The sequence below is a fragment of the Pygoscelis adeliae genome, unplaced genomic scaffold, assembly GCF_000699105.1.
Source record: "Pygoscelis adeliae isolate BGI_AS28 unplaced genomic scaffold, ASM69910v1 Scaffold171, whole genome shotgun sequence".
NCBI lineage: Eukaryota > Metazoa > Chordata > Aves > Sphenisciformes > Spheniscidae > Pygoscelis > Pygoscelis adeliae.
Genome location: NW_008824186.1, coordinates 61,616 through 85,975, shown reverse-complemented (window position 1 = coordinate 85,975; position 24,360 = coordinate 61,616). Strand labels below are relative to the sequence as shown.

Here is a 24,360-nt window from a genome sequence, read left to right as displayed (position 1 = left end):
GGAAAAGTGAGAAAACTTGTGGTTGGAGATAATGACAGTTTAGTAAGTGAAGGAAAGGGCGGGGGGGAATGCAATGATGCAAAGGCATTACTCATGACCTCCCACCAGCAGACCAATGCCCAGCAAGTCTCTGAGCAACAGCTACTTTGGAAAGCCCCCAGTTTTTACTGCTGAGCATGACATTACACAGCAGGGAATATGGCATGGAATATCCCTCTGGTCAATTCAGGTCAGCCGTCCCAGCTACGTCCCCCTTCCAGCCTCCTGCCCACCCCTAGCCCTACTCATTACAGCAGCAGAATGAGAAACAGAAAACCTTGGTGCTGTGCAACACTGTTCAGCAAGAGTTAACACACTGGTGTGCTATCAACACTGTTTTAGTCACAAATCCAGAACCAAGCACCATACAGGCCGCTATGAAGAAAATTACCTCCGTCCCAATCAGACCCAGTACAACATTTTTTTAAACATACCTTTTCACTGCCAGCTTTAGAAAGTCTTTCCGCTGCACTATTGCTTTCAAGGCAGATTCCTTCATCAACTCCATCATCATTAGAAAAATCATTGCTCATCTGATCACTGTGACAACTGCCTTCATTTTCAGCTCCACTATCAGTGCAACTCTCAGTCTGAGGAGACTTCTTAAAAATAAGACATACATACTAATATTATACAACATTTAAAGTTACACAGAACAAGAAATAACAATGTATTTGTGAAATGAAAAAATTCCATCTACAAAACAATGAAACTCCTCAAAAACCTAGAGACCTCTGCAATTCAGCACTGAGAACAGACTTGTTTCTGTTAGTAACTGTCTTCAGTCCACGCCTTAGATCAATATTTTCCGGTCTTGTGTGCAACTGAATGGTAATTACCTGGTTTCATACTTGACAAGATTATATCTGTAACTAGCCTATTCCATTTACTAGTTAATTCAATTAAATACCTGGAAGCCTAATATCAGATAACAAATCCTATTGTAACATGGCCCTGTTAATCAGAACTGATTTGACTGGAAATATTTTCATCCACAGTCAAAGATTTTTCTCCATTTCAACTCACTGGACAGAGTCAAGGTATTTCAGTAAGACTGATTAGCGTTCTATTAGCTTAAAAGCATGATGTCAACAACACTATGAATGCAGTTCGTTTAGTACAAGTCACTATATCCATCTCTTACCTGATCCTCTTTCCTCTGGATAATTCTTTTGATTTTCTGACAGTTGTTAATTTTGCCTCAAGTTCTATTCTCCCAGATCAATCTTCATTCTCATTTAGCCCCTCCAGTAACACTTTGAGAGGTATCAAATTGCTTAGATAGCATAAACCAAAGGTTTGTATAGTCAGAAAAGCCTCCCTATATGCATATCAATGCAGTATTTCTCTTATACCACTACAAGCTAGCAAAGTGACATAATGTTTTCAGGAATGGAATTAAAGGAATAAATTTAGTTTTTAATGCAGAAGGCACATTAAATACTTTTTGGTGAATGTAATTGCACAACATGAATTTTGGCCAAAACCAGAAGAGTTAGAAGCCAAAAGATGATGCAAGTGAAAAATAAAATTTTACAAATCTCATTTCTACAACATACGCAATATTGTGAGTCAGAGGGAAGGAATTAATCGTTAATGTTTTCTGGACTAACCTCAGCATTCAGAGTTTCAAAACTTTACATCACCTCATGACCAGAACAGATTCAGACACAAGTTTAAGAAATGTTTCATTCTGGATTTGCAGTATATGGAGAAGCCCTGAGACTTGTACTTTTAAATCACCCATGCAAAGATATAAGAAATCAGAAACAGCTTCTTTATGGAAGCATGGAAACCCTATAGCGATTAGAGAACATGCTTCCTTTTCGATATAACAAAAAAACATGTGGACAGATTTAAAAACTTCAAATTAAAACATTGCCATGGCTAAAGAACATTTTATGTAGATAAATAATGTTGTTAAAATGGGTTTATTAGACTGACATTTTAATTTTCTTAATGAGAAACTTCAAGAAAGTTAAAAGACTTTTCTCTGAAACCAAACACTTTACCTCATCTTCAACATCAATGAAGACACTCATGTCTAACTCCTCAGGAAAGGTCATACGATCATTGAGTTTAATTCTGTGCATAGTGGTATAATCAAAGTCAAATCTCTTCAGCTGTAATGTCAGCAGATATGGAAAATGCAAGAACCGCAGACCCTAAATGAAGCAGAGACAAGATTATGCTACCATCGTCAGGATTGGTATTTACCAAAAGTAATTTTCGCAAATTATTTGGACAGTCTTTACCTTCCTTGCATCACATTTCTTCTTACATCGTTCACAAAAATACTGATTGGGGCCATCAAGAATCTCAGGCTGAATGAAAGCATGCAGTGCTTCTTCCTAATAATAAAAAGATGTTACCTGATTTTTTTAAAGCATGTTTACTATGTAGGTATAAATCAGAACGATAAATTTACAATGAGATTGCAAACACATACAAATTACTTCAATTAAATCTACAACCAAAATTTGCTTGACAAACTTCGATACAGACACAGAGTCAGGAAAACAGGAAGAGAAACCAACCTTTCTACCCAGCCCAAGGTTAAACAGTCAAACCACAATTATGGCTAACTATATTTCATTCAGTATTTGATGAACCAAAATTGTCTTGTTTTAATAAGCAGACAACATAAAATGACATTTACTCCTGTTATCTTGCACATCACATTTAGTCATGTCTGTTCAGTCAACTGCTGTGAAAACAAGCTTATTTTTTGGCCTTGTTCTCCCAGAGTTTTGAGATTGTTCTTCCGCATTTCAAGAGGAGTTTTTCCCAACAGATACCATCCAATAATTACTGGGTTGGGGGGGAGGTAGCAGGAAAAAACATTACTCAGTTCCTCAGTGTCCTGCCTGAAGATAGCCTTAGTCCCATTCTACAAAGGGACTTAGGAAACTACATTTGAAGATAGTACTTTTAAGTGAAAGGTGGGGAAAGGACGGAGGGAGACTATTTGAGCTTCACTCCCAAAGGAGTGAGAATCAGATATGGCCACCTCCTACAAAGACAGAACTAGCTTCCTAGCATAAACCTTATGAGGCAACTGACCAGTAACTGGAATTTTGTCCTCTGACAGATGCCTAAAAGTTCTGTCACTAATGCTTAAATCCAGGAGTTTAATGATTTCTACTTTGCTCCTCTCTACAGTAAACAATATTCAAAATACAACCAAACCAATCATTAGTCCTCCCCCTAACATAATTTGCAACAATGATATTGCACATAAGTTGTGTATACTTGAGAACAAACTCGTTCAAACAAAATTCACTAAGAATATTGAGATGCCTTCAGTGAAGAATTTTATCCAGAGATTTTAAAAGTTAAAACCTTTAACCCAGTCACCTTGCAAGCCAATAGGGCTTTGGGTTTCTGAACTCCAAGTGGAAGGCAGTTTTCTGTTCACCTATGGAGGTGAAAACAAATACCACTTGCATATTTAGACATTCAGTTTAAAGCAAAAATGAACAGAAACAACGCTTTAAAAATTACCACCTCTTATGAAGGAGTGTAGCTGTTCCCTGAAGTCTGAATAAGTAAGAGGGGGCTTAACTGGGCAGAGTAAACTCACCAATTGTAATGTGGCTGGCACAGAACTTAAGATTACTATCTAAATCATGTTGTTTGGTAAGTCACACTTTGGGAGGAAATCAAGGCTACGTCAAGTTCTTCAAAAAGCCTCCAATTCTTCCCTTCTCACTTCTTTCTTTCTGAGAACTCGGGGAAGAAGCAAGAACAATAATAAAACAAATGTTTTACAAAAGCTCTGCTGCTGTTCTAGGAGAAAGGACTTTTTAAAAATGAATGTATTCCAGGTGACAACTACTCACAAATGAAAAATGTGCCAAACTCAGTAAGATGACTGTAAATTGAAGGCAGTCATCTCACTTCACCAGTTTCAGATCCAGCCAGAAAAGCCTCTGAATAGCCCTGAAATCACAGCTCTTGGACAGAGAGACTCTCTAGAAACGTGAAAACATTTTAGAGTCTGAATTGAACTACTGTCTAGGTATTTACTTCCTAAACGCTACAGAGGCCGAGTTGCTTTTTACTCAAGGGCAACAAATAGCTAACATTTAGTAAGATTATGCACTAAAGTGTGAGGAATCTCATTCTAAAATGTAAGAAAAAGTCTAAGCAAGTTATAACCCTGCTTAAAGAGAAAGGGGAAGAAATGGATTACTGCATTTTGACTTATTCTGTGATCTAGTTAAGAAATTAATATTCAGAACTATTTATATGAAAGCAAAAAAGTTAATAACCAACACAGAAAACACGAAACATAGAAGACATCACATAATGACCACAGAACTCTCTCTTATGAATCAAATGCCAGTTAAGACAATAAAAATATATTTTGAGTGTAAGAAAAAAGTTGCAATTCATGCATCAACATGAATATGAATGAATGGGAAATATACAAATGATGGGACATAAATGATTATGTAATGCTTATGTAGACTCATGTGATGTGCAGTTTAACAAGGAAACGTAGTATAAATTTTTACGTATGGAAAAAAAGTGATGATCCTCTTCAGACCCCCAAAAACTGAATGAAGTATTATTACATTACTTTTGCGGTTTCACTGCTTACCACACATAGCGAGCTGTGCTTTGAAAAAACTGATTAAAACTCTTGAGAATTCCATTATTTTTGAGCTATAGGAATTATCTGTGTATTTTTCAACCCTTGTGTAAGGAACACCGCTGTTCCTCAGGTTTACTCATTTATGTCTCCTCCAGTTTTCTCCTACATAATCTTGACATCAAAGTTAGTTCTGCTGATTAGGATGTTTCTTAATACAATTCCTATTCTAATGGAGTCCACCATTTTCTACTCTGACAGTCTTCTCAGCAAAACCAGTGATAAAGCTTCTATGCTCCACAACCTATCACGACATCCCCCATTTTTGTGCAACTCCATTTTTACAGTAAATGTTACCTTTGAAGTTATCTTCAAAGAGCTAACTATTATGTAGTCTTAGAGCTATTAAGCTTTTCCAACATTCCTAACACACACACACTTCAAAATATACCATAAAAGATCAAGCAATAGATTAGTATGACAAAGGCTATTTAAACTTTTTTATAGTCACAGAATAGAAAGAACAATATAGGCTGAAAGAGAATTCTGGAGATCATCTGATCCTAACTCCCTGCTCAAAGCAGGTCCAACTTACAGCACATTGCTCAGGGCCTTGTCCAGCCAAGTTCTGAGTATATCCATTTTTTAAAATTCTGATTATGAGATCTATAACACTTGGCATACTAAAATGCCATAACAAACAGTTCAAACTAATTATTGTCTAGCTACAGATAGGCACTTAGGACATATATCATAATGCATTTTTGTGGAGAAGAGTAAGTCAGTAATTTGACAGGTATCTTACTGCAAGCATTTGTACAAAAACCTGTGAACAGGAGCAGTAGAACCTTTATGAAAAGTTACACAATAAGTAGCCATTAGGCAAAATTGTTCGTGGAAAAAAATAGAAACTAATTGCCATCTCAGATTTTCAGGCCTCATCTAGTTTTACCATGTCCAAAGAATATGCTCAACTAAAAATACAAGACCTTGTTATTACAAATCTAGCTTAAAAAAGTATCACGATCCATATTCTAACTGCCATCAACAGTTTTAGTTCAGCAATGACACCACAAAGTTCACACAGAAGTCCAAATTAATTTCTGCTCAAAAAAGGACTACTTGTATGCATTACACCCTCAAAAGAAAAGCTAATGTACAAAAGGTGGTGAAAACTAGCAACACTTAACAAAACAGAACTGTACTTGCTACATCTCCAGAATACTTGTATTATTACTAGTCTTCTGGTATTACAAAGCAATTTCCACTGTTTTCTAGTAACATAATTTCAGCATGCCAGCTAGTTCCCCATTGCATCCACTCTTCTCTCAGCTGTTCTTCATCTTGCAAAATTTTTATGTTTTGCAGTCAAAAAAAAAAATCTTTTTAGTTTATGTCTAATGCTGTTAAATTCAGGCATCTATACAAAAGATACTAGTACCTACAAAAATCAGCATGTGAACTGCTGCTCCTGTTTACCTCCTTGAAATGAGCTATATATTTTTATGTCTGTATTTCTACTGACCTCAAGAAAAAACTGATTCAGGTTTTTGTAAACCGTGCCCTTGAATAATACAGATAGCGTGAGTACTTTTTCACAAACTATCTTGAGATACATACTGACAAAATCTCAGCGCCCCAGAGATGTCCTAGTAAGTTTGTAGCTATGTAGTCTTACTACATGAACTTAGCAGATGGAGTGGGGAATCAGAAAAAAATTTTCAAAATGCAAACCTTAAAAACATACTGAAGAATTTCAGAATTACTTTGTATTAGGAAATAAAGAAAGCGTAACATTATCCTTCCCAGTTCTTCAATGTTCCCAGCTATTTAAGGAGTAATACATATATATTTACAGATAAATGCAACATTTCAGGTATCTACATTTTTTTCGTAGTACACAATGTCGAACAGTGGGATAATACGCTTTATGTGGCATTCTACAGATTAACCTTACTTAAAGCTCATACATCCATTCTCTCTTATTAGAAAGTAATGGAAAATCACTTACCTCTAACTAGAGTTCTTTGAAGGTAGTATCCTCCTTAGATCCCCTATCTTGGGTTGTGTCGCCTGCTGCAAGTTCCCTCAGGAGCTGACTAGCAAGGTCTAAAAAGTTTTACATTCCCTTCTATAAGCCCTATTAGCGCATGTGTGAAGTTTTTGATCTCTCACTCATACCCTTTTTACCTACACCTACTAAATCACCATCATCTATGGATCAATGGAGGATACTACCTTCAGAGAATTCCATTTAGAAACAGGCGATTTTTCCCTTCTCCTAAAGCAAGTATCCTCCATATCTCCCCACTGTTGAAGATTACAAAACTAAAAATTACATCTGCTATAGATAATACAAATGCAGGGAGGAGAATCAACTGAATATAATCAGAATACGAATTGAAAAAGCTCAAAAATTGAAGCATCAGTACAAATTGCAAACACGTAACTTTGTGTAACAAAAATCTTAAAACTATTTTCCTCAGTGTAGTAAACCCAGTAAATGCTGATTTACAGGAGAAATATCAAATACTACTAAAAGTAATCTGATATTTAAGTTCTTGATTGTTCAAGCTTTCTGTGTTTTTACAAATATACAAAGTTTTTTTTAGCATTCTGCTACAGACTTCTCTACTAAAGAAAAAAATTTCAATTTGAGACACATGTACAATGCATTGTTAAATGCGGAATACAGCTACATGAACTGAAATGTTTTCATTAATAGATCAGAAAAATCTCATTATTGAATAAAAATTACAACAAAAAATTTTGTTTTAGGGACTATTTCTAGAAATGAGTTTCAAAAGGTGAAAAGGGAAGCCATCTACGTAAAACATCAATCTGTATCAGTGGAATGGCAGCTCAAAATACAGCTTCAATTAGCTGGATGGTTCTAAAAAATTTTAATGCAATCTTAAAAAGAATCCAAAGGACTTTACTAACTTGAATCCTTTTTGTGAGATCAACAACCCTCATCTTTACTACTTCTCAAGATTGGCATTTAAAGTTTTAAAGTACAAAGTACTTTGAACCTACATTGCAGTTTAACCTAATTCTAACAATTCTTAACAGAATTACTGTTAAGAATTACAGACTACTAGTGCTTAAAGAATACTGCCAGCATACTAAATACAAAAGCAAAAATACTTTATATATAACAAATAATCCTGGTAAGCCAATTACACAACAAGTGTTTGTTTAAAACAACCTTTACTGAAAGACTTGTTTGATTTATTCTTATTCTTTCTCACAACTTTATCCATAGTACAGGTATTTTAAGCCACAACAGTGGAATTTCACAGATTGTAATCACTTCTTTTCAGGGGGGTGGAAAAAATAAAACAAAAAAAACTTCCACAGATTTACTAAGCAATATATATGCTTGCCAACATCAGTAATGCTGGAGCAAAAGTGACCAAGAACACTGATGTATGATATGATTTTTTATTATCATTAAATCGCTTGTTAAAAGCATATGGTATTTGAGAAGTGAACTTTAAAAAGCACAGCAACAACATGGCAATTAAACTAAAAATTCTAATTCAACTTTCTGTTCTTTCACTAAGATTTTCAACAATGCTATGAAAATTTAGCAGATGTGTTAATAAAGAGAACAACCCAAATAAAACTTAGTAATCTCATAAAAATATCTCGGGTAAATGCTGAAGATTTTATCAGGAAGAAAATAATTAATTACTGCAGCCCTAAGGCAATAAAGTTGCATTTCCCCTCCCCTTATACATGCACCAGTAGGACTCATTGAAGGGCAAAAGAAAAAAAAAAACAAAAACAAAAAGCCAAAAAAAATCTTCTAGAACTTGCTAGCTGGTTCACTGCACAAAGACGAACACCCCAAGATGGAGTATCTAGGATGATACTTACCATGTAACAAATTATACCACTGTCGCATTATGTATTCTATGTGTGTATGGATGCACTATTAGTCAGCATAATAGTACACACCACGCTAGCAAACGCCTGGTTGGAGCCATACGGCCGGATGACCAAAGGAATATCCAGGTAAGTGTCAATTCTCCAGCCTTCATAGCCACATTCTAGACACCTTACATAGTCCTTCAGTTTGCCTTGATACAGTTGATTTATAAGATCAGCCTGAAACAAACAGATATTCAACAGAGCTTTAAACAAATGAAACAGAACATATTTTCTTTCTTTAGTTTTAAAAGAAAATGCCTTTTTTTAATAAAATCTTAATTGCATAGCTACACATTTAGAATACCATTCCCCAGCAGGACACCCATCTCAATTGTTTGTTTTCCCCTGACCCACCACTGCACAAAACACATCTCAAATGAACTTCTCAAACCACAATATGTAAGCTTCACAGTATACTTTACGTTCACATTTTAAGAGTGACCACAAAACTACCAAAATTGAAGTTTATGTTTTAAAAACAAGCCTGATCTTGCAGACATCGTTAACAGACTGATACTGCAGTCCTTCCCTGTGTCTCCAGAGGCAGATGCAGAAAGACAGAGGAAGTATTTGCCAATCTACAAATCTGAAAACCGGCCTGTAACAAGTTGACCACTTATCAGAACGTAACATGTTATGAAAGTATTCCTATCTTTCTCCTACATTGGAAGAGTGGGCTTGAGCTGCAACAGCCCACAGCGTAACCTAATAAATACTGACAGCAAGGAAGCTATCACAGAAGCTGAGTTACACAATCAATTTCTGTTCTTCAGATAAAGACTAAGTATCCAGAGTTCAGAATATTCCACTTTTAACTGGGGGAGGAAAACATAGGAAACACACTCTTGAAAGTTGTACATTATAGTAGCTTAACTATTGCATCAAACAAGAAAAGTGGCAATTATTGCAGACTTTCAATAACCTTGTATTTAAAATTCAGTTAACATTTTTCACAATCATCTGTAAAAAAAAAGCCAACAAAACCCCAAAACAATACTACACCGTTGACTGAACAGAAAAAAGTTTTTATACAATTACCTGTTCTGTTTGCTTCCATTTCTGCTCCAAAGCATCAAACATTACTCTACAAAGCTCCTGTACATCATGTTGCTGCCACGCTGTTAGAAATTTAAATTAAACTTAATTAAAACAAGAGATGTTATTAGCCCCAATACTAACTGTAGCCTGAGAATACTTTCTAAAAAGCTACCAATTTGTTTATTTACCAATTATTTACTACATTATTCACTATTGGGCCAGTGTTCAATTCTACAAGCAGCTGCCTCCTGAGTTAAGTTAGAAAAATAAGCAGCCAGCTTGCTCACAATGCTTATGCATAAACAAGAATTGCGTACATAAGCAAGAATACATAAAAATACAGAAATGCTAATATGCACCGTTATAAAATAAACTGCTTCTGACTTATTTCCCACTTTGTGCTGATTCTCTAAAACTCAATTTTTTTTTCCCCTTGTAAGTGTAAGGACACTGAAATCCAACTCCTTATCATCATGTGATTACTCCATGTAAAAATCAACATGTTATAGAGCAAAATTACACTATACAAGTGTCAAAAAGACAAATACAGTGTTTGATTTTATGGAATTATCCATATTATTTTCTGCTTAAGTGGAACGTGTGCATTTGACATTTGTGATTCAAAACAGATCCAAGTTTCTCACAAAGAGCTACTTCTTCAGAAACAATTAACAACTGTAATGATAGCTTAATTACAAAAATATAATGCTTTTTACTTTAACAGCCTAAAACTCACAGACATCATTTAAAAAAAAAATCAAACACACACCACAACAAAATATCCATTTAGGCTATTTTGTTTCCATTGAAACACAGTGGATTCTAAATTATTTTTAATTATTCCAGCATTTTTCCCCATCAACAGCAGTTCAAACACCTAACAGGCCACTGCTGAAGCAAATCACACAAGCTTAGTATCTGCATATTACCCTCACTACTATCCCATCCGAAACTCCGTGTAACATCTGTTGTTTCAATTGCTCTTTTTTTGCTGGTCTGCAGTAAAACAAATAGTCTTTGAAGCTGGTAGGGGATACTCGTCACAGGATCCTCTTCAGATTCTTCAAATTCCCATCTAGTCACAACACAAGATATTTGACAGTTAAAAATGCTTTCAAAATATTAGTCAAAAAGACATTTAAATCAGCATTTATTACATTTCAAGAGGTCCGACAGATTATAGAGGTTAACTGAAGCTCTGTTTCTTGGGAAAAGTCACATGGAATTGCTTTCCATTTCTGCAGTTAATGACAATACTATTTTTTAGATGTACAACCCTAACACAAAACAAATGAAGTAATTTTGAAGCCATTCACAGCACAAATACAGACGTGAACTGCACTCAGTATCAAACTTAATTTCAAGTTTGATGTTTTCAGGATGGGGCAATTTCTTTAAAAAGCTCGTCCATGCCACAGCCAATAACATATCTTAGTATTTTACTAAAAATCTGGAAGCTTTTAAGCAAATATAATTTATAATAGTCTATCCAGCTTGACTTCAAGTATGCTTTTCAGTATCCGAACAAGGAAATTTTGACAGGAGGAATTAGAAAGGGTCTCCTACCAATATGTACCAGGACAAATTTAAGAACAGGTTTTGATTATATATACTCACTTATATAACGCATTTCTAAATTCAGGAGTCATGAAAAGTGTTTGTAGAAGGCTGTTCAAGTAGCAAGTCATTGCTTGATTTACTAGCCCCACATAACCTAAAAATACAAGAAGAATGAGATGGAAATAGCACAAAGAGATGCGAAATCACTGAGTTAAAACATTTGACAAGAAAATAATGTTTATTTAAGAAATGCATCCAGCTGTTGTCATTTATTGTTATTTGCACTACAAAAATTGAGGGAATATTACAATTACTCACTTCTGAGAGCAATAGAGAGTAATAGTTTACACAACAGAATTTCCCTGAAGGACACACAGCTATTTTAGTGATCATGAATTATGTTTCGCAATAATAACCAATATTTAATGTTGAATACTGCACCAATGGGGACGTAGGTAACTAAATATTTTAATAGTTGATTTAAATATTTTATAGAAGAATCTAGAATTCGTTAAGAAACAATTGTGTACTAGCTTACTTATTGCCTGATGTCAACTAAAAACGTCCTAGTTATAATGTAAATATAATTTGTATCTGCACTGGTTTATACTATCATCTCAGAACTATAAAAAGAAAATCTCTAAAGCACCCATGCACATGTATCTTCTAAAACCTTCTCCCATAATAACCACTTAAAACAGCTACTAAAAGTCAGTGTCATTTTTATTAGCTGAAAAGGGAATTAGTTACTTATATTCAATCTTACTGTCATTTTAAGATTTTCTCCAAAATATACAATATTAACAACAGTTGATAAGTAAGCAGTGTATACTGAAGCATAGTGTAATAAAGAAATTAATATGTCTATTTATACTCTGAAGCTCTTAGTATTAAAAAAAAAAATCTCAGTTCCCTACTAGTAACTTCACATTACTAGTAATTTAAAGGCAGCTACTCCATACAAAACACATGCATTGTCTGTGAAGAGACTGAGTTAGAACACGTGTATTTTACTTATTACTCTACTCTATACAGTTCATCTTTTCATAGTTGTATTAAATGAAAAAATGGTATGTGGCAGATAAACTTTCTTATCTCTCAAAAAATCTTGAACATGTGTGAATTTGTGTAATACGAATGTCCTCTTTTTGTCTGCTCAACAAATTTAGTATCAGGAGTTTGTCTCATTACTGAGCTATAAGTTGCTGTCTGCTTCTGCCCTCTGCACAGCAAAGGCACCCAGCCAGCCTCCTGGGATCTGCCCTGGCACTTGTCTGCAAGGCAGAGCTGCGCTTCCCTTCCAGAGGGAGTCTCCACTTGCTGGTGGGGAGCCAGACAGCGGAGGATGAACCTCTTGGGGAATCACGGTGCAGGCAGAGAAACTGCAACCAGGGGCTACAGGAGGAAGACTTTAGTTAACACACGAAGTGCAGAGATTTGGCAACAGCCCCTCTATAACAGAGTATCAAGTACTCATTAAGCTGTGAGTGAACACACAAGCTCTAGGTGAATACTTTCTGGTAATACAATCCTCACTACTCAACTAGGGACACAGCAGCAGATTAATACTGAAAAGGAGGGCCCCCGTTAGAGACCTTGAATTGCACTGTCACAAGTAAGAAAAGGATGGGAGACAGCTCTGCTGTTCCCAAAGTGATTCGAGAATATTGTAGAAAACATGATGGAAAATGTAGTAGTGATGTGGGTTTTTTTAAATAAACTGCAATTTATTTCAGAAATCTTGAAGTGCTGCTATTTGAAAATATGCTAAAATAATTATGAATTAGCATTGCCTTTACAAGAGAGAACACTATACCTGTCTCCGATTTGCTCAGGACTGAAGAATAAGAGTAGCTTTGACTGACATAGTCATTGGTGCAGCCAACAGAGCCTTCTCTTGGAAGAGGGCCTATAAATCTGTCTTGCACACTGTCATCTGTTGTACCTGACTCCTCCTAAAAACATAAATACACTGATATTAAGCAAAAATGAGAGAACAAATTTTTACTGAAGCACCTACAAGTTTTACTTCTTTCTCTCGTGGCCAAGAAATCAATTTTGTTAGCATATCACACAAATTTTACAAAATTGGAAATATACAGTTGCCTGAGTAACTTTAATTCTGCCCTCCAAATTCTCAACCCCTCGAGAAATCATTCTTCGCATTAGTGGAAGCAAATGCCCTTTAGAACACTGTATAATCAAATACAGTACCATAATCCATACAACAAGCAAGTTTGCAATTTAGCATCTCCTATGTCTCAAGTTTTCTGCACTGAAATATACAATGAGATTTTCTTTTTTTTCAGGTATAAAAATTACAACTCAATATTCTTTCAGAATCACTCTCAATTTCTGACCTTGTGCACAATTATTTAAACATGGGGGTTCTTTTCCGCTTTTCAGATAATTAAGTCCACAACAAAGGCTAAGTAGGCCAGCATTATGCTGACATGAGAGCCAAGTAATAAATCTTAACATATCACTAGTCTATCCAATCCCTGATTTAAATAAACTGCAGCTGTGTTTATCTTTCACTGCACCACATATTCAATAAATAGGAAATTTCAAATATTTTGTTATGGCAAAAAGTTGTTTCTAGCAACACTGACGACTTCTTTTTTTTTTTTTTTCTTAAAGGTAAATTTGGAAGTAGGTAACTGCTGTTGATACAGGACTGCTGCTTCTGAGAATTCTGTCAGAGTGGCCTAATATTGCTTTCAAACACCCAGATGAAAAGGAGTAGGTATATGATTATACTAGTATTGTTAAGACTTATCTCTAAATATGCCAAAGATTAATTAATTATATAACTTTAGAAAGTTACTCACAGCAAACATTACAGAAATATTTGTCAAGCATGAATAAAAAGTGACAGCAAATCATTACTAATGGAATTGGTCCTACTCAGGAGAAACATAGAAGTGTAAAATAGTAGTCTAAAAGTCTGTTGAGAAGGTTCCTGAAGAAGCTTATTGTATGAAATATACAGCCCAATTTTATTTCATTTTCTGATCTCACAAGGGCAATACACAGAACATACGTCTCTCTCCCCCCAACACTATAGCTTATATAGCTGAGCAAAGACTTTACTTACTGGCATTATATGAGGCTGCTCACCATCTTTGTCTGTCAAATGCAGAAAGTTCTTCTTCCCTGGCTCAAAACCAGCATCAAGAATAGTTTTGTCACTGTTCTGATCTATTGGAGTCTGCTAGGAAAAAAAAAAACAACTTTTTTTTTTTAAACAGATCTATACACAATTAACAAATTCCGTCCAAGTACATTGCTTGAAGTAGCTTCTGACACACTAAGATGAAATGAAAATAATTATCCAGTATAGACAAAACATACTCATCATTAATACTGAAAGAACTTGGGAACAGTTTAAGAAACAGTGTAAGTTAAGTATTACAGTCCAATTTAATACTTAGAAGTTGGTACCTCTATTCAGGAGTCAAGACACTAGTCTACAAGTTTCTTGCAGAACATCAAACCATCTAGTATCCTATATAGCTTGCATACACTTCTTTTTTTTAAAGGAAAAAAAAAAGTTCAGCAAGCATAAACATGACCTGAAATAAACTAACGTCTATTCCTTAAGAAATCTTACAACGTTTTCTAGGTGCATCTATAGAAATCATATTAACTAAAACCAACACCAATCTACAATAACTTCTGTGCTTTATATTAATTATGATTTTATTGTATTAGAAATTCAAATAGGTATAAGAAACATGGAAAGTCACTACACAGCATGCTTCTGTTGAGAAGAAAACATTTCTCAAACAAGACCACAGGAAACAGATGAGATTAATTACTATGAGTATTATTATTAAAAATACATACTGATAATTAAAACTAGCATTACATCTGAATGTTCATATTAGTTTCTTTTGTTTAATGATTAAATAAATTTATCAATTAAGAGCACATTTTGAGACTAAAATGTAGATATAATACAAAATAAAATTCAGACAAATCAAAATAGTGTGTCAGTCTGCTCTGGTGCAACTATTATGAACTTTTACAGTAATTAAATGAAAACACATTTTTACAGGAATTAAATGAACACTATGGAATACAGGTAACACTTTTCTATAATGTGAAGATTTAAACGTTTGCTATCAAGAGGAAATAAAAAGCACTTTTGCCATACCGTATCAGTTACATTATCTCCATTTCCCCACACTAAATCAAAAGTTCCATTCACGTAGCCCACTTTTGAAGCCACATCTTCAAACAGCCTTTTAAGTGGTGTGGAAGCTGGCAGGTTCAAGGTAACACGCTCATTCACTGTCTTGGAATTTGTGGTATCTTGTATTATACACAGCACCCTGGGTTCCTCAGCAGCACTTTCCACCTGAAATGACAGCAGGCAACAATTCATGAGTAGAGCTAAGAACATTTTGGAGTTTAATTGAAAAATCAAAACAAGACTTCACCAGTAAAATGTGGTATACTTTTACAAGCTAAGGATCCTAAAACTGGACTTTATTTTTGAAAGCAGGTATAAGAAAATTAAATTTCCAGTTTTGGAAAACCTATGTAAAAACAAGCCCCATTTTTATAGAACAAGAAGGAATTTGGAAGGGTGGATCACTGTGTAGAGAGAAACTGTTCAATTTCTGCACAGAATTTCAGCCAGGAAGCAGACAAAATGCTGCTTCCAGTCAGGAACAGCCTTTCAAATCATCACTTCAACATCATATTTTGCTTTGACATGATCATAAATCCTGCTGAGGTAGAAGTATACCTTTTGTGACTTTTAGGAATGCAACCCAGAACATCTACAAGCTTCCAAATAATCTTGGAAGCTGACCATTAAACAAAAAGTTCTGTAATCAAGCCACCAACTTTCTTCTACTAAATCCACTGCTGTGTGAGTCACAGGAGAAATTCTTCTGCCTGAACAGAGTAAGAAAATTAACATTGCCAAACGGCTACTAGACAAAGTAGAGAGATTTTAAACAGCAACTTCAATATACCTGAAATCAGAAAAGTAACAATCTTAAATGAAGGTGGCAATAGAATAGTGATAAAGTTTTATGCACCCAGGTAAGCCAAGAAAATCGCATTTTCCCAACACTTTCCAACACTGAAAACCCAGGAAGTCAAAGATCTAAGCACAGTTAATTATCTTAATTATCCAAAGTTGTAGAACAATCAGGAATAACTAATATTTAAATACAGGTCACACAATAAAGCATCAGGTCAATAAATGGAATAATTAGTCCCCAAGGACTCAGCCTTTTCAACTTGTAACACACAGAAAGCATTAGTAATGCACATCAGAGCACCCAAACCTCAGTCCACGGCTAAAGGGCACATCGTCTAAAAAGGCAAAAAGATACATGCAGTGCTATCACGATTTTCAGTGGATAAAAACATTCATAAATAGCAAGAACTGTGTTCATATTAAAACTGTCAGCCACGTCATAAGCATCTTCTAGAGAATAAAGAACTACAAAGAAGGTCTAAACAACTTCAGCATCCCTTGGATTTCTACACAGCCAGCCTCACAACACAGCCCTTATGAGAGCTCTTATATCACCAAACCTTTTAAAAAGTAACAGAAACATTTTAGCTGATGCTGGGTCCCTTCATTTTACAAAATTTTGAGATCAGCTGACAGTCTTCACGCAATTACAAAATAAAGTGTTAGCTGACTACAGCATCTATTCCCATCATCAGAAAAAAGTTGTCAGAGAAGGGCAAATGAAACCACACCCCCAATCTGTATTACATTAGTTTGCTTTAGACTGTGATTTTTCTTAAGACTTTAAAGTCCAATTTCTCTAAGTTTACCAAATGTACTGTCCTTCGTGGAAATCTTCATTAACTGCATGCTCAAAAAGATGCAAGGCACCATTTCCAGCAGATCTGCAACACTTCATCTTCATACATTTAATCTTTACCGGATAATTTTAGGTTTATGAACTACTTTCTAAGACAACAGACAAAACTATTCCTGAAACATTAGCAAGCAAACATTAAGAAGCAAACACAATTCAGAATTCAAAGTAATTTTGACGTATTATATCCTCACTTTCATCCACAGCACCCACAGACACACACAGGGCTGTACTTGAGTAGACTAAAATTAAATTTCACCAGTGATTACTTCTCCTGGGTTCTTTCCTTTAAATTTCCCAGCACAGCTTTTTTTTTTTTTTTTGGCTGAACAAGCAGTACACAATTCATCTCTCATTGTGGGGTTACAAAAGAGAAGATGAAGCTTGTGGCCCAGTTCAGTGGTCTACTTTCTTGATTTTTCTGGAGAAGATGAGCAGCGGCTAAAACCCAACAAACTCATAAGATCAACCTACACTTATGACCCGGATTCCCCAGCAATAGTAGAAGCTTGCTCTGGGTGGAAGCCCACGCTCCCCTATAGAACAGCGCAGAGAGGTTAAGAGGCATTTGCTACTATTCATACAGCTTCACCTAGGAAAACGTAAGTTAACTCAGATTTAATGATTCCCACTGATCCTACAACTTGACCTGCTATGTATATGAGCATGTCAGGAATAGAAGCTCTCCACTGGAGACTCAAATCCTTGTTGTCCTACGGCCTTTACATAACCAATACCTTAACTCCCCTCCTCTCTGCAGAAAATACCTGTAAATTCAACTACTCCTACTCACAATTTCTCCACTACCTTTGATAGTTAATCAGTTGTGACTTATACTGGAGTTGCTACTGAAAATAATCAGACACACAGTATCTGACAGATGAAAATAACGTTAAGCAAACAAATTACAGAAGATTACAGAAGATTTGCTGGTTGGGCTGCTGGATGTTCCATGTCAGACAAATCCTCTCTTCCTTGTTCACAGATGTAATTCTGACAGACTGAACTGGTTTAACTCTGGGTTAGTATAGCAAATGGTATTACGCCATCATTCGTGCTGCCACGGCTTCGAGTTGTTCATAGTAAACAGATAAATCAAAAATAACCTCAGTCCAACTCTATTCATGGCAAGCATTCACACATACCATCTGAACTATCAGACAACAATGCAAACATCTTGTTTGTGGCTACTTTACTATAAAAATAGTGTAAAAGGCAGTACTGACCAGTGACAAAATTATTTTGACAGGCTGTTATCAAGCTGAGTCCACAAAGTAAACACAAAACTTAATTTTAATCATTACATAATCTGATATATTATGACAGCTACACAATTCCTTTTTTTATGAAAAGCTACAGCGGGCCAAAAGCACACACACCAGTGTAAAAGCATATAAACACATACTCAACTTGAAGCTTCTACTGTTAAGACTGCATTTAATACATACGTAATCTTTGTATTCAAGAACATGCACAAAAAATTAAATAGTTCATGCTCATGTTAAGAAATAAACAAAAGCTACAGCATCATGCTGTTACTATGTATCTTGGTTATTATTTTATAAAGTTTATTTCATCTGTCTACCTGTGAAAATTTCTTCTTCATTTCAGCAAAGATACTTTGTCTGCAACTCCAAAACATATCCTATAGTATATGAAAACAAAATTAATAAGTCATAATCCTTTAAAATAGTAAATTGACTTTTTTTGCATAAAGTCAGTTTTATAGTATAAATAAAATATTATTACTGAGTTCCAAACCACCATTCACAGAATAACTTTAAAAGGAATAGCCTCCAAATATTGTAACAGGAAGTTCTCTATTAACATGAAGTTCAGCACACACCATTTTAACACTTAAATTATCATAGGAGCAGTGTTACATAAAATGTTAGTTAAGTTGTAATACACAACAGACTACGTTTCATAAAGTAAAAAAAGTGAGTGGATAAGAAAATGCAAACAACAATTCAAGATATAAATTCATAATAACAAATTCCTTCATTGTACTAAATAAATCCCTCCAGAGATAGGTAAACGTTTTACCTCAAATGGCTCAAGCGCAAGATTAGCATATAACCCCATAATTCAGTTTATTACTGCATTTCTAAATTATGAAGCTATCCAGTTTCGTACGAAACTGTTCCTTCATGCCTGAATTATTTCCTGTAGGAAAGTTTTTATTAATATGAACCCATTTTCAAGTATGCAGCTGAGGGTAATAAGAGATGAAGTGATTGACTTTTCTTATTCCTAACACTCCTCAAGAAAGCCTGCCTTAGGATCTCTGTTGTACCATCAAAAATGCAACAACAAACATTACCTGTACAAAACTGTTTTTTGACTACGGACAAACATCAAGTTAACTAGTTTCTGAATCTGAAGCATTGCACTTTATATTTTTCCAGAAAGGAAAAACAGAAAGTGAGATTGAAGATGGTAATAACACCATTGCTCTTTTCCAAATTTCAACTGCGCCCTCAGTCAAGGTTATCAAAACGCAAAATACTGACATAATCTTTACTGGTGTACCCTATTTGCCCCACCAAATGACCTACAAAAATAGCCCCAATTAGACCACTGCATTTAACTTCTCAAGCAGGATAACACATAAGGTGAGATTTCTTTCTTTGCATACAGAGAACTGAAGTTCCAGTTTTGAAGTTTTAATAATCCAAGATCAGTAATTGTATCTAGCAATTGCTTTCTTTACACACCAGTTTATAATTTCAGATGACAGAGGTTTTAAAAATTAAAACAAACAAAAAAAAACCCAGAAAAACACCACCACAATATAAATGTTTTGTTGCTTACTAGTTTTACCTGCTTTCAATTGAAAGATACATACATTTTGCTAAAGTGACTTAGAGGTTAATAGAGTCCAGGAAGTGTAATTTTGAAACTGCTGATTTATAACATTATGATAGTTATCAAGTATATTGCCCTGTGCCTAAGACTTAAGTCTTCCAATTTTCCTCCTATTTGGTGTCTCCAAAGAGCCCTTACTTTAGCCTGAATTCCTCCTCTCCAGAGACAGGCAAGTTAAGTCCAGTATACACAGGGGCATGTGTAATTTTCTAGTGTGCTATTTTACTTGGTGCGTGCAGTGGAGTGTGAAGGGGAGGACAGGCTCCAAGCATCATCTGAACTGGACAGAAATACCTACAGGTTGCTTCTTTTATAAGAATGCTCTTACGCTAGGTTCGCAGCTCTTGATTTCTCAGTAAAGGACTGCTGGAAGATTTTAAAGAGTTATTTCACCCTAAACAAATTCTGAATGGCAAAAGTTGATTTTCAATATTCCACATAACGCATCAAACAAATCAAATTTACAAATTATACTGTTTATATGATGTTCAGAAATTTTAGAAGTAACTAAGAGCCTTCAGCTGCTCTGACAAGACAAATCACAAAATCACAGATATATCAATCTTTCAAATGCAGCATTCCCTACTTTTCAATTAAAGCATTCACTCTACCACGCTATGAATATACTTTATAATAACCACTAGTTCAACTTTACATTTTACAGAAAAGCTCCTTTCACCATGGAAATTTATGCTTTAAAGTACAATTAAGAGAACAAAGATTGTACTATACATAAAGTTGCCTAATTTTATTCTGATAAAAATGACTCTGGAATCCACCAAACCAATTATTTATTACACCTCACAAAATAGAGGACCATATTAACTACACAGTTCAAGGGTTTCAAACTAACATACACATGGTATTCACAGGTACATACAAAAATATCCTATTGCCTCTTCCTCAGAAAAGATAGGAGCAACTACTCAGGTAGCAAGCACATCTGTTCTGTACTTGTGAGAAGTCCTCAAAGCTAGATGTTGCTACTTTGCCATACCGTGACATAGCATGCACACCACCAGTAGCTTAGTAAAATAAGTTGCAGACCCTCAACTGCATAAGCATCTAAAAAGGCAAATGCAGACTGCTACTTAAGGCTACAATTTAGGAAACCATCCTATGATTATTTTACCACAGAAGTCTTCTCAAGCTAATATTTTGGTCAATAAATATTTGAAATTGTAATTTCAAATGTTAAACTTCCAAAAATATTGAAACACTGACACTTTCATCCCAAGTCGCTCCATCTTTTACACTCTTCCATTTCTTGAAAGGAGATGACGTTCCCAAACCTGCATATAGAAGATTTCTGACTATGTATTAGACCAGACTTGCAAAAGATTCTTTATAATACAAACATGCAATCGACACACAGGTCTGACAAGTAGACATTCTAGAGTGCCATTCTACATAAGCGTTTACCCCATGTACCTTTATAAAAAATATTGCATCATTTTTACATGCAAGATCTGCATCTGTAAGTTGCAGAACATAAAGTGTATTGTGGCACTGAAGTAATTCAAGCTGTAATTCCATCTATACTAACAAAAGAAGCATTGTTATTAGTGCCATCTGCAAGACTGAGACAGTAGCTTTGACCGTATAGGTTCTGTATTTGTTGAAAATAAAGGAACAAAAAAATTGTAGTGTTATTAGATCTGTCAAAACAACATTCAAATGCAAAACTGTAGTGGTTTGAACACTGCATTTAGATGTGGCTTGCTTTTTTTCAGCTTTGAATCAGTGAGTTCATTAAAATTCTATAGCAGCATTTTACTAACCTTATGAGGACAAACCAACACAAACATATTTTATTTTTCGAATGACAGAAGATTCTCCTAAGACTTTAACTCCTGCTTCAGTTCTTTTATAAAATTATTTTCAGAGACTGAAAGTGAAACCTAAAGCTAAGCTCAGACTTCATGTAGATTCTACCCAACATTTCCAAATTCCAATATTTCCAACAGGCAAAAATATTGACAGCATGAATCAGTAAATAAAATCACAAGTTTCAGGTCAAGAGTTTAAACAACAGATGTGTGAAGTTTGACTGCCAAGCAAAGTTAATGGCCTATTGAGACTTAAAATGATCACCAGTAGAGAAGTTCCTACATGTCCACACCCTATAAATAATTCTCACAAATCACTGCAATACAGGGGAAAGACAAAGAGATCAGTAGCAAGTAGCAATGGCAGATATGCTTACATTCACAAAATGACTTGGATGATTAAGCCTAAGACAGCAATTCTCAAACTTCCTGTAGCTTCAGCAACTTAAGACTACCGTAAGAAACGCACACAAGTTGACTACTGCCTATCACATTACTGCTGGTCAAACTTTGGGGTGTACATTCCAAATCTGTGTAACTGATTGGGTGCGCATTTCCAGCAATTACAAGCATAAAGTGAAATTTGGTAGCTTCAATCACAAGAGTAGTCTGCACTTGTACCTTTTACTTCTAAAGTATCATCACACAGAAACATTGACATTAATTACAGTTCAACTAAAGAGAAGTTCGTTTCAAGACTCTTTCTCAGTGATGACAAATTGCTATCAAATCAGCTCCTTGAGAAACCACAACCAGATTTCAGGAATTCCTTCACTTATTCCTAGAGGTCCAACCCATTAAACACCACACTGGATACATGCTGACAGCACTGCATTCTGCACAAAATGCAAAGGCCAAAGACCTTTCAAATATACAGCAAGTAAGGGGAGAATAATCAGAGAGAGCTAGGTTACCATCTCCACTCTAAAAACTCTCTCTTTACCCTGTGCATTTTGAACTATGGACTTCAGAGAGTCATAGAATCATAGAATAGTTTGGGTTGGAAGGGACCTCTAAAGATCATCTAGTCCAACCCCCCTGCAATGAGCAGGGACATCTTCAACTAGAGCAGGTTGCTCAGGTCCAACCTGACCTTGAATGTTTCCAGGGATGGGGGCATCCACCACCTCTCTGGGCAACCTGTGCCAGTGTTTCACCACCCTCAGCATCAAAAATTTCTTCCTTCTATCTAGTCTAAATCTACCCCCCTTTAGTTTAAAGCCATTCCCCCTTGTCCTGTCGCAACAGGCCCTGCTAAAAAGTTTGCCGCCATCTTTTTTATAAGCACCCTTTAAGTACTGACAGGCTGCAATAAGGTCTCCCCGAAGCCACCTCTTCTCCAGGCTGAACAACCCCAACTCTCTCAGTCTTTCTTCATAGGAGAGGTGTTCCATCCCCCTGATCATTTTCGTGGCCCTCTTCTGGACCTGCTCCAACAGGTCCGTGTCTTTCTTATGCTGAGGGCTCCAGAGCTGGACACAGTACTCCAGGTGGGGTCTCACCAGAGCAGAGTAGAGGGGCAGAATCACCTCCCTCAACCCACTTGCCATGCTTCTTTTGATGCAGCCCAGGATATGATCGGCCTTCAGTCCTTACAGCCCACAACTCCCTTAGCCCAGCTGGGGGGGAGAGTCATGTCCCATGCTTTTTCCCAGCCCAACAAAGCTGTTTGTTACAGAGGCCAGCTTCCCTGATATAGCCAGGTGAGCAAGTCACTCCCCTGGGAAGTAAACAAGGGGTGATAAAAGTCCTCAGAATGAGCAAAGCATTGAGCGGGTAGTATCCATCCCTTTGGACACTGCTGTAGTTACTCATCTACTGAAGAAAATACAAATCAGAGTCACATTTGGCTTTATTTTCGAGGAAAGAAGCAACTTCTTTTTGAAAGACAGCTTACTAGACTAATTCTGTCAGAGCATTGTGAGTTGTTAACACAGGTGCCTCACTGCAGCCTAGTTTGAGTTAATGAGGGAACAGTGCACTTAGAATGCTGTTACAAATGCCTGAACCAAAACATACTTTACAAAGAAGTATTTTGTAGTACACTTGTGGCAAACTGAATACACTTTTTTTAAACACTGATCCCAGGAGGTCTCAATAAACAGAATCATTTTGAGCTGTTAACTTGATGTATCTTGTTTTGGAACATTTCATGAGGCAAAATAATTCTGAACAACCTTTAGACACAACCATTTAATTTTGAATCTGACTGACTGTGTGGTATCAGGTTTGTGAGTACCTGAATAACATACTTTATCCTCAACTTCCATTTCTTCATTATACCTGGAGAGACTTCAGGCAAAATCCAACAACTGTGCTTTGAAGCTAGTGAAACTAAACAGAGGTTTTCTGTCCCATTACTAGTGAGGAAAAAAAATACTTCACACCGAGCCTAAAATACCATCCACATTCAAGAATATATACCCTGATTCTGACCACTTTCCTAATTATTGAACCTTCGCCCCCTCCCTTTTTTTCCCCCCCAGGATGGGATATCAAGGATTCACAAGATACAGGGAAACCCTTTCAGTCTATCCTCTTGACTAGGAACAAGACCAGAAAATAGGAAGGAAAACTACCAAAAGGTTGTGTACTGGACCAGGCTGCGGTAGAGGTATTTTTCTTCATAGAAGCCCCT

General features: G+C 35.8%; 1 protein-coding gene across 3 annotated transcripts in view; it reads right to left on the bottom strand.

Annotated features, from left to right (window-relative positions):
• The window catches only part of USP47 (ubiquitin specific peptidase 47), a 43,247-nt gene extending 24,580 nt beyond the window's left edge, over window positions 1-18,667 (bottom strand). Inside the window, exons 1-11 of one of the 3 annotated variants that reach the window (XM_009334469.1) lie at window positions 18,611-18,667; window positions 15,330-15,533; window positions 14,268-14,381; window positions 12,987-13,125; window positions 11,228-11,324; window positions 10,540-10,685; window positions 9,611-9,690; window positions 8,600-8,749; window positions 2,295-2,390; window positions 2,052-2,204; window positions 474-641 (exon numbers count right to left, since the gene is read on the bottom strand). In XM_009334469.1, coding sequence (XP_009332744.1) covers window positions 474-641; window positions 2,052-2,204; window positions 2,295-2,390; window positions 8,600-8,749; window positions 9,611-9,690; window positions 10,540-10,685; window positions 11,228-11,324; window positions 12,987-13,125; window positions 14,268-14,381; window positions 15,330-15,533; window positions 18,611-18,667 — 1,404 coding nt within the window. Of the gene's footprint in view, window positions 1-473; window positions 642-2,051; window positions 2,205-2,294; window positions 2,391-8,599; window positions 8,750-9,610; window positions 9,691-10,539; window positions 10,686-11,227; window positions 11,325-12,986; window positions 13,126-14,267; window positions 14,385-15,329; window positions 15,534-18,610 lie in introns of all 3 variants that reach the window. The other 2 variants (XM_009334470.1, XM_009334471.1) reach the window with 2 other exon arrangements.
• Between the last annotated feature and the right edge of the window lie 5,693 nt (window positions 18,668-24,360).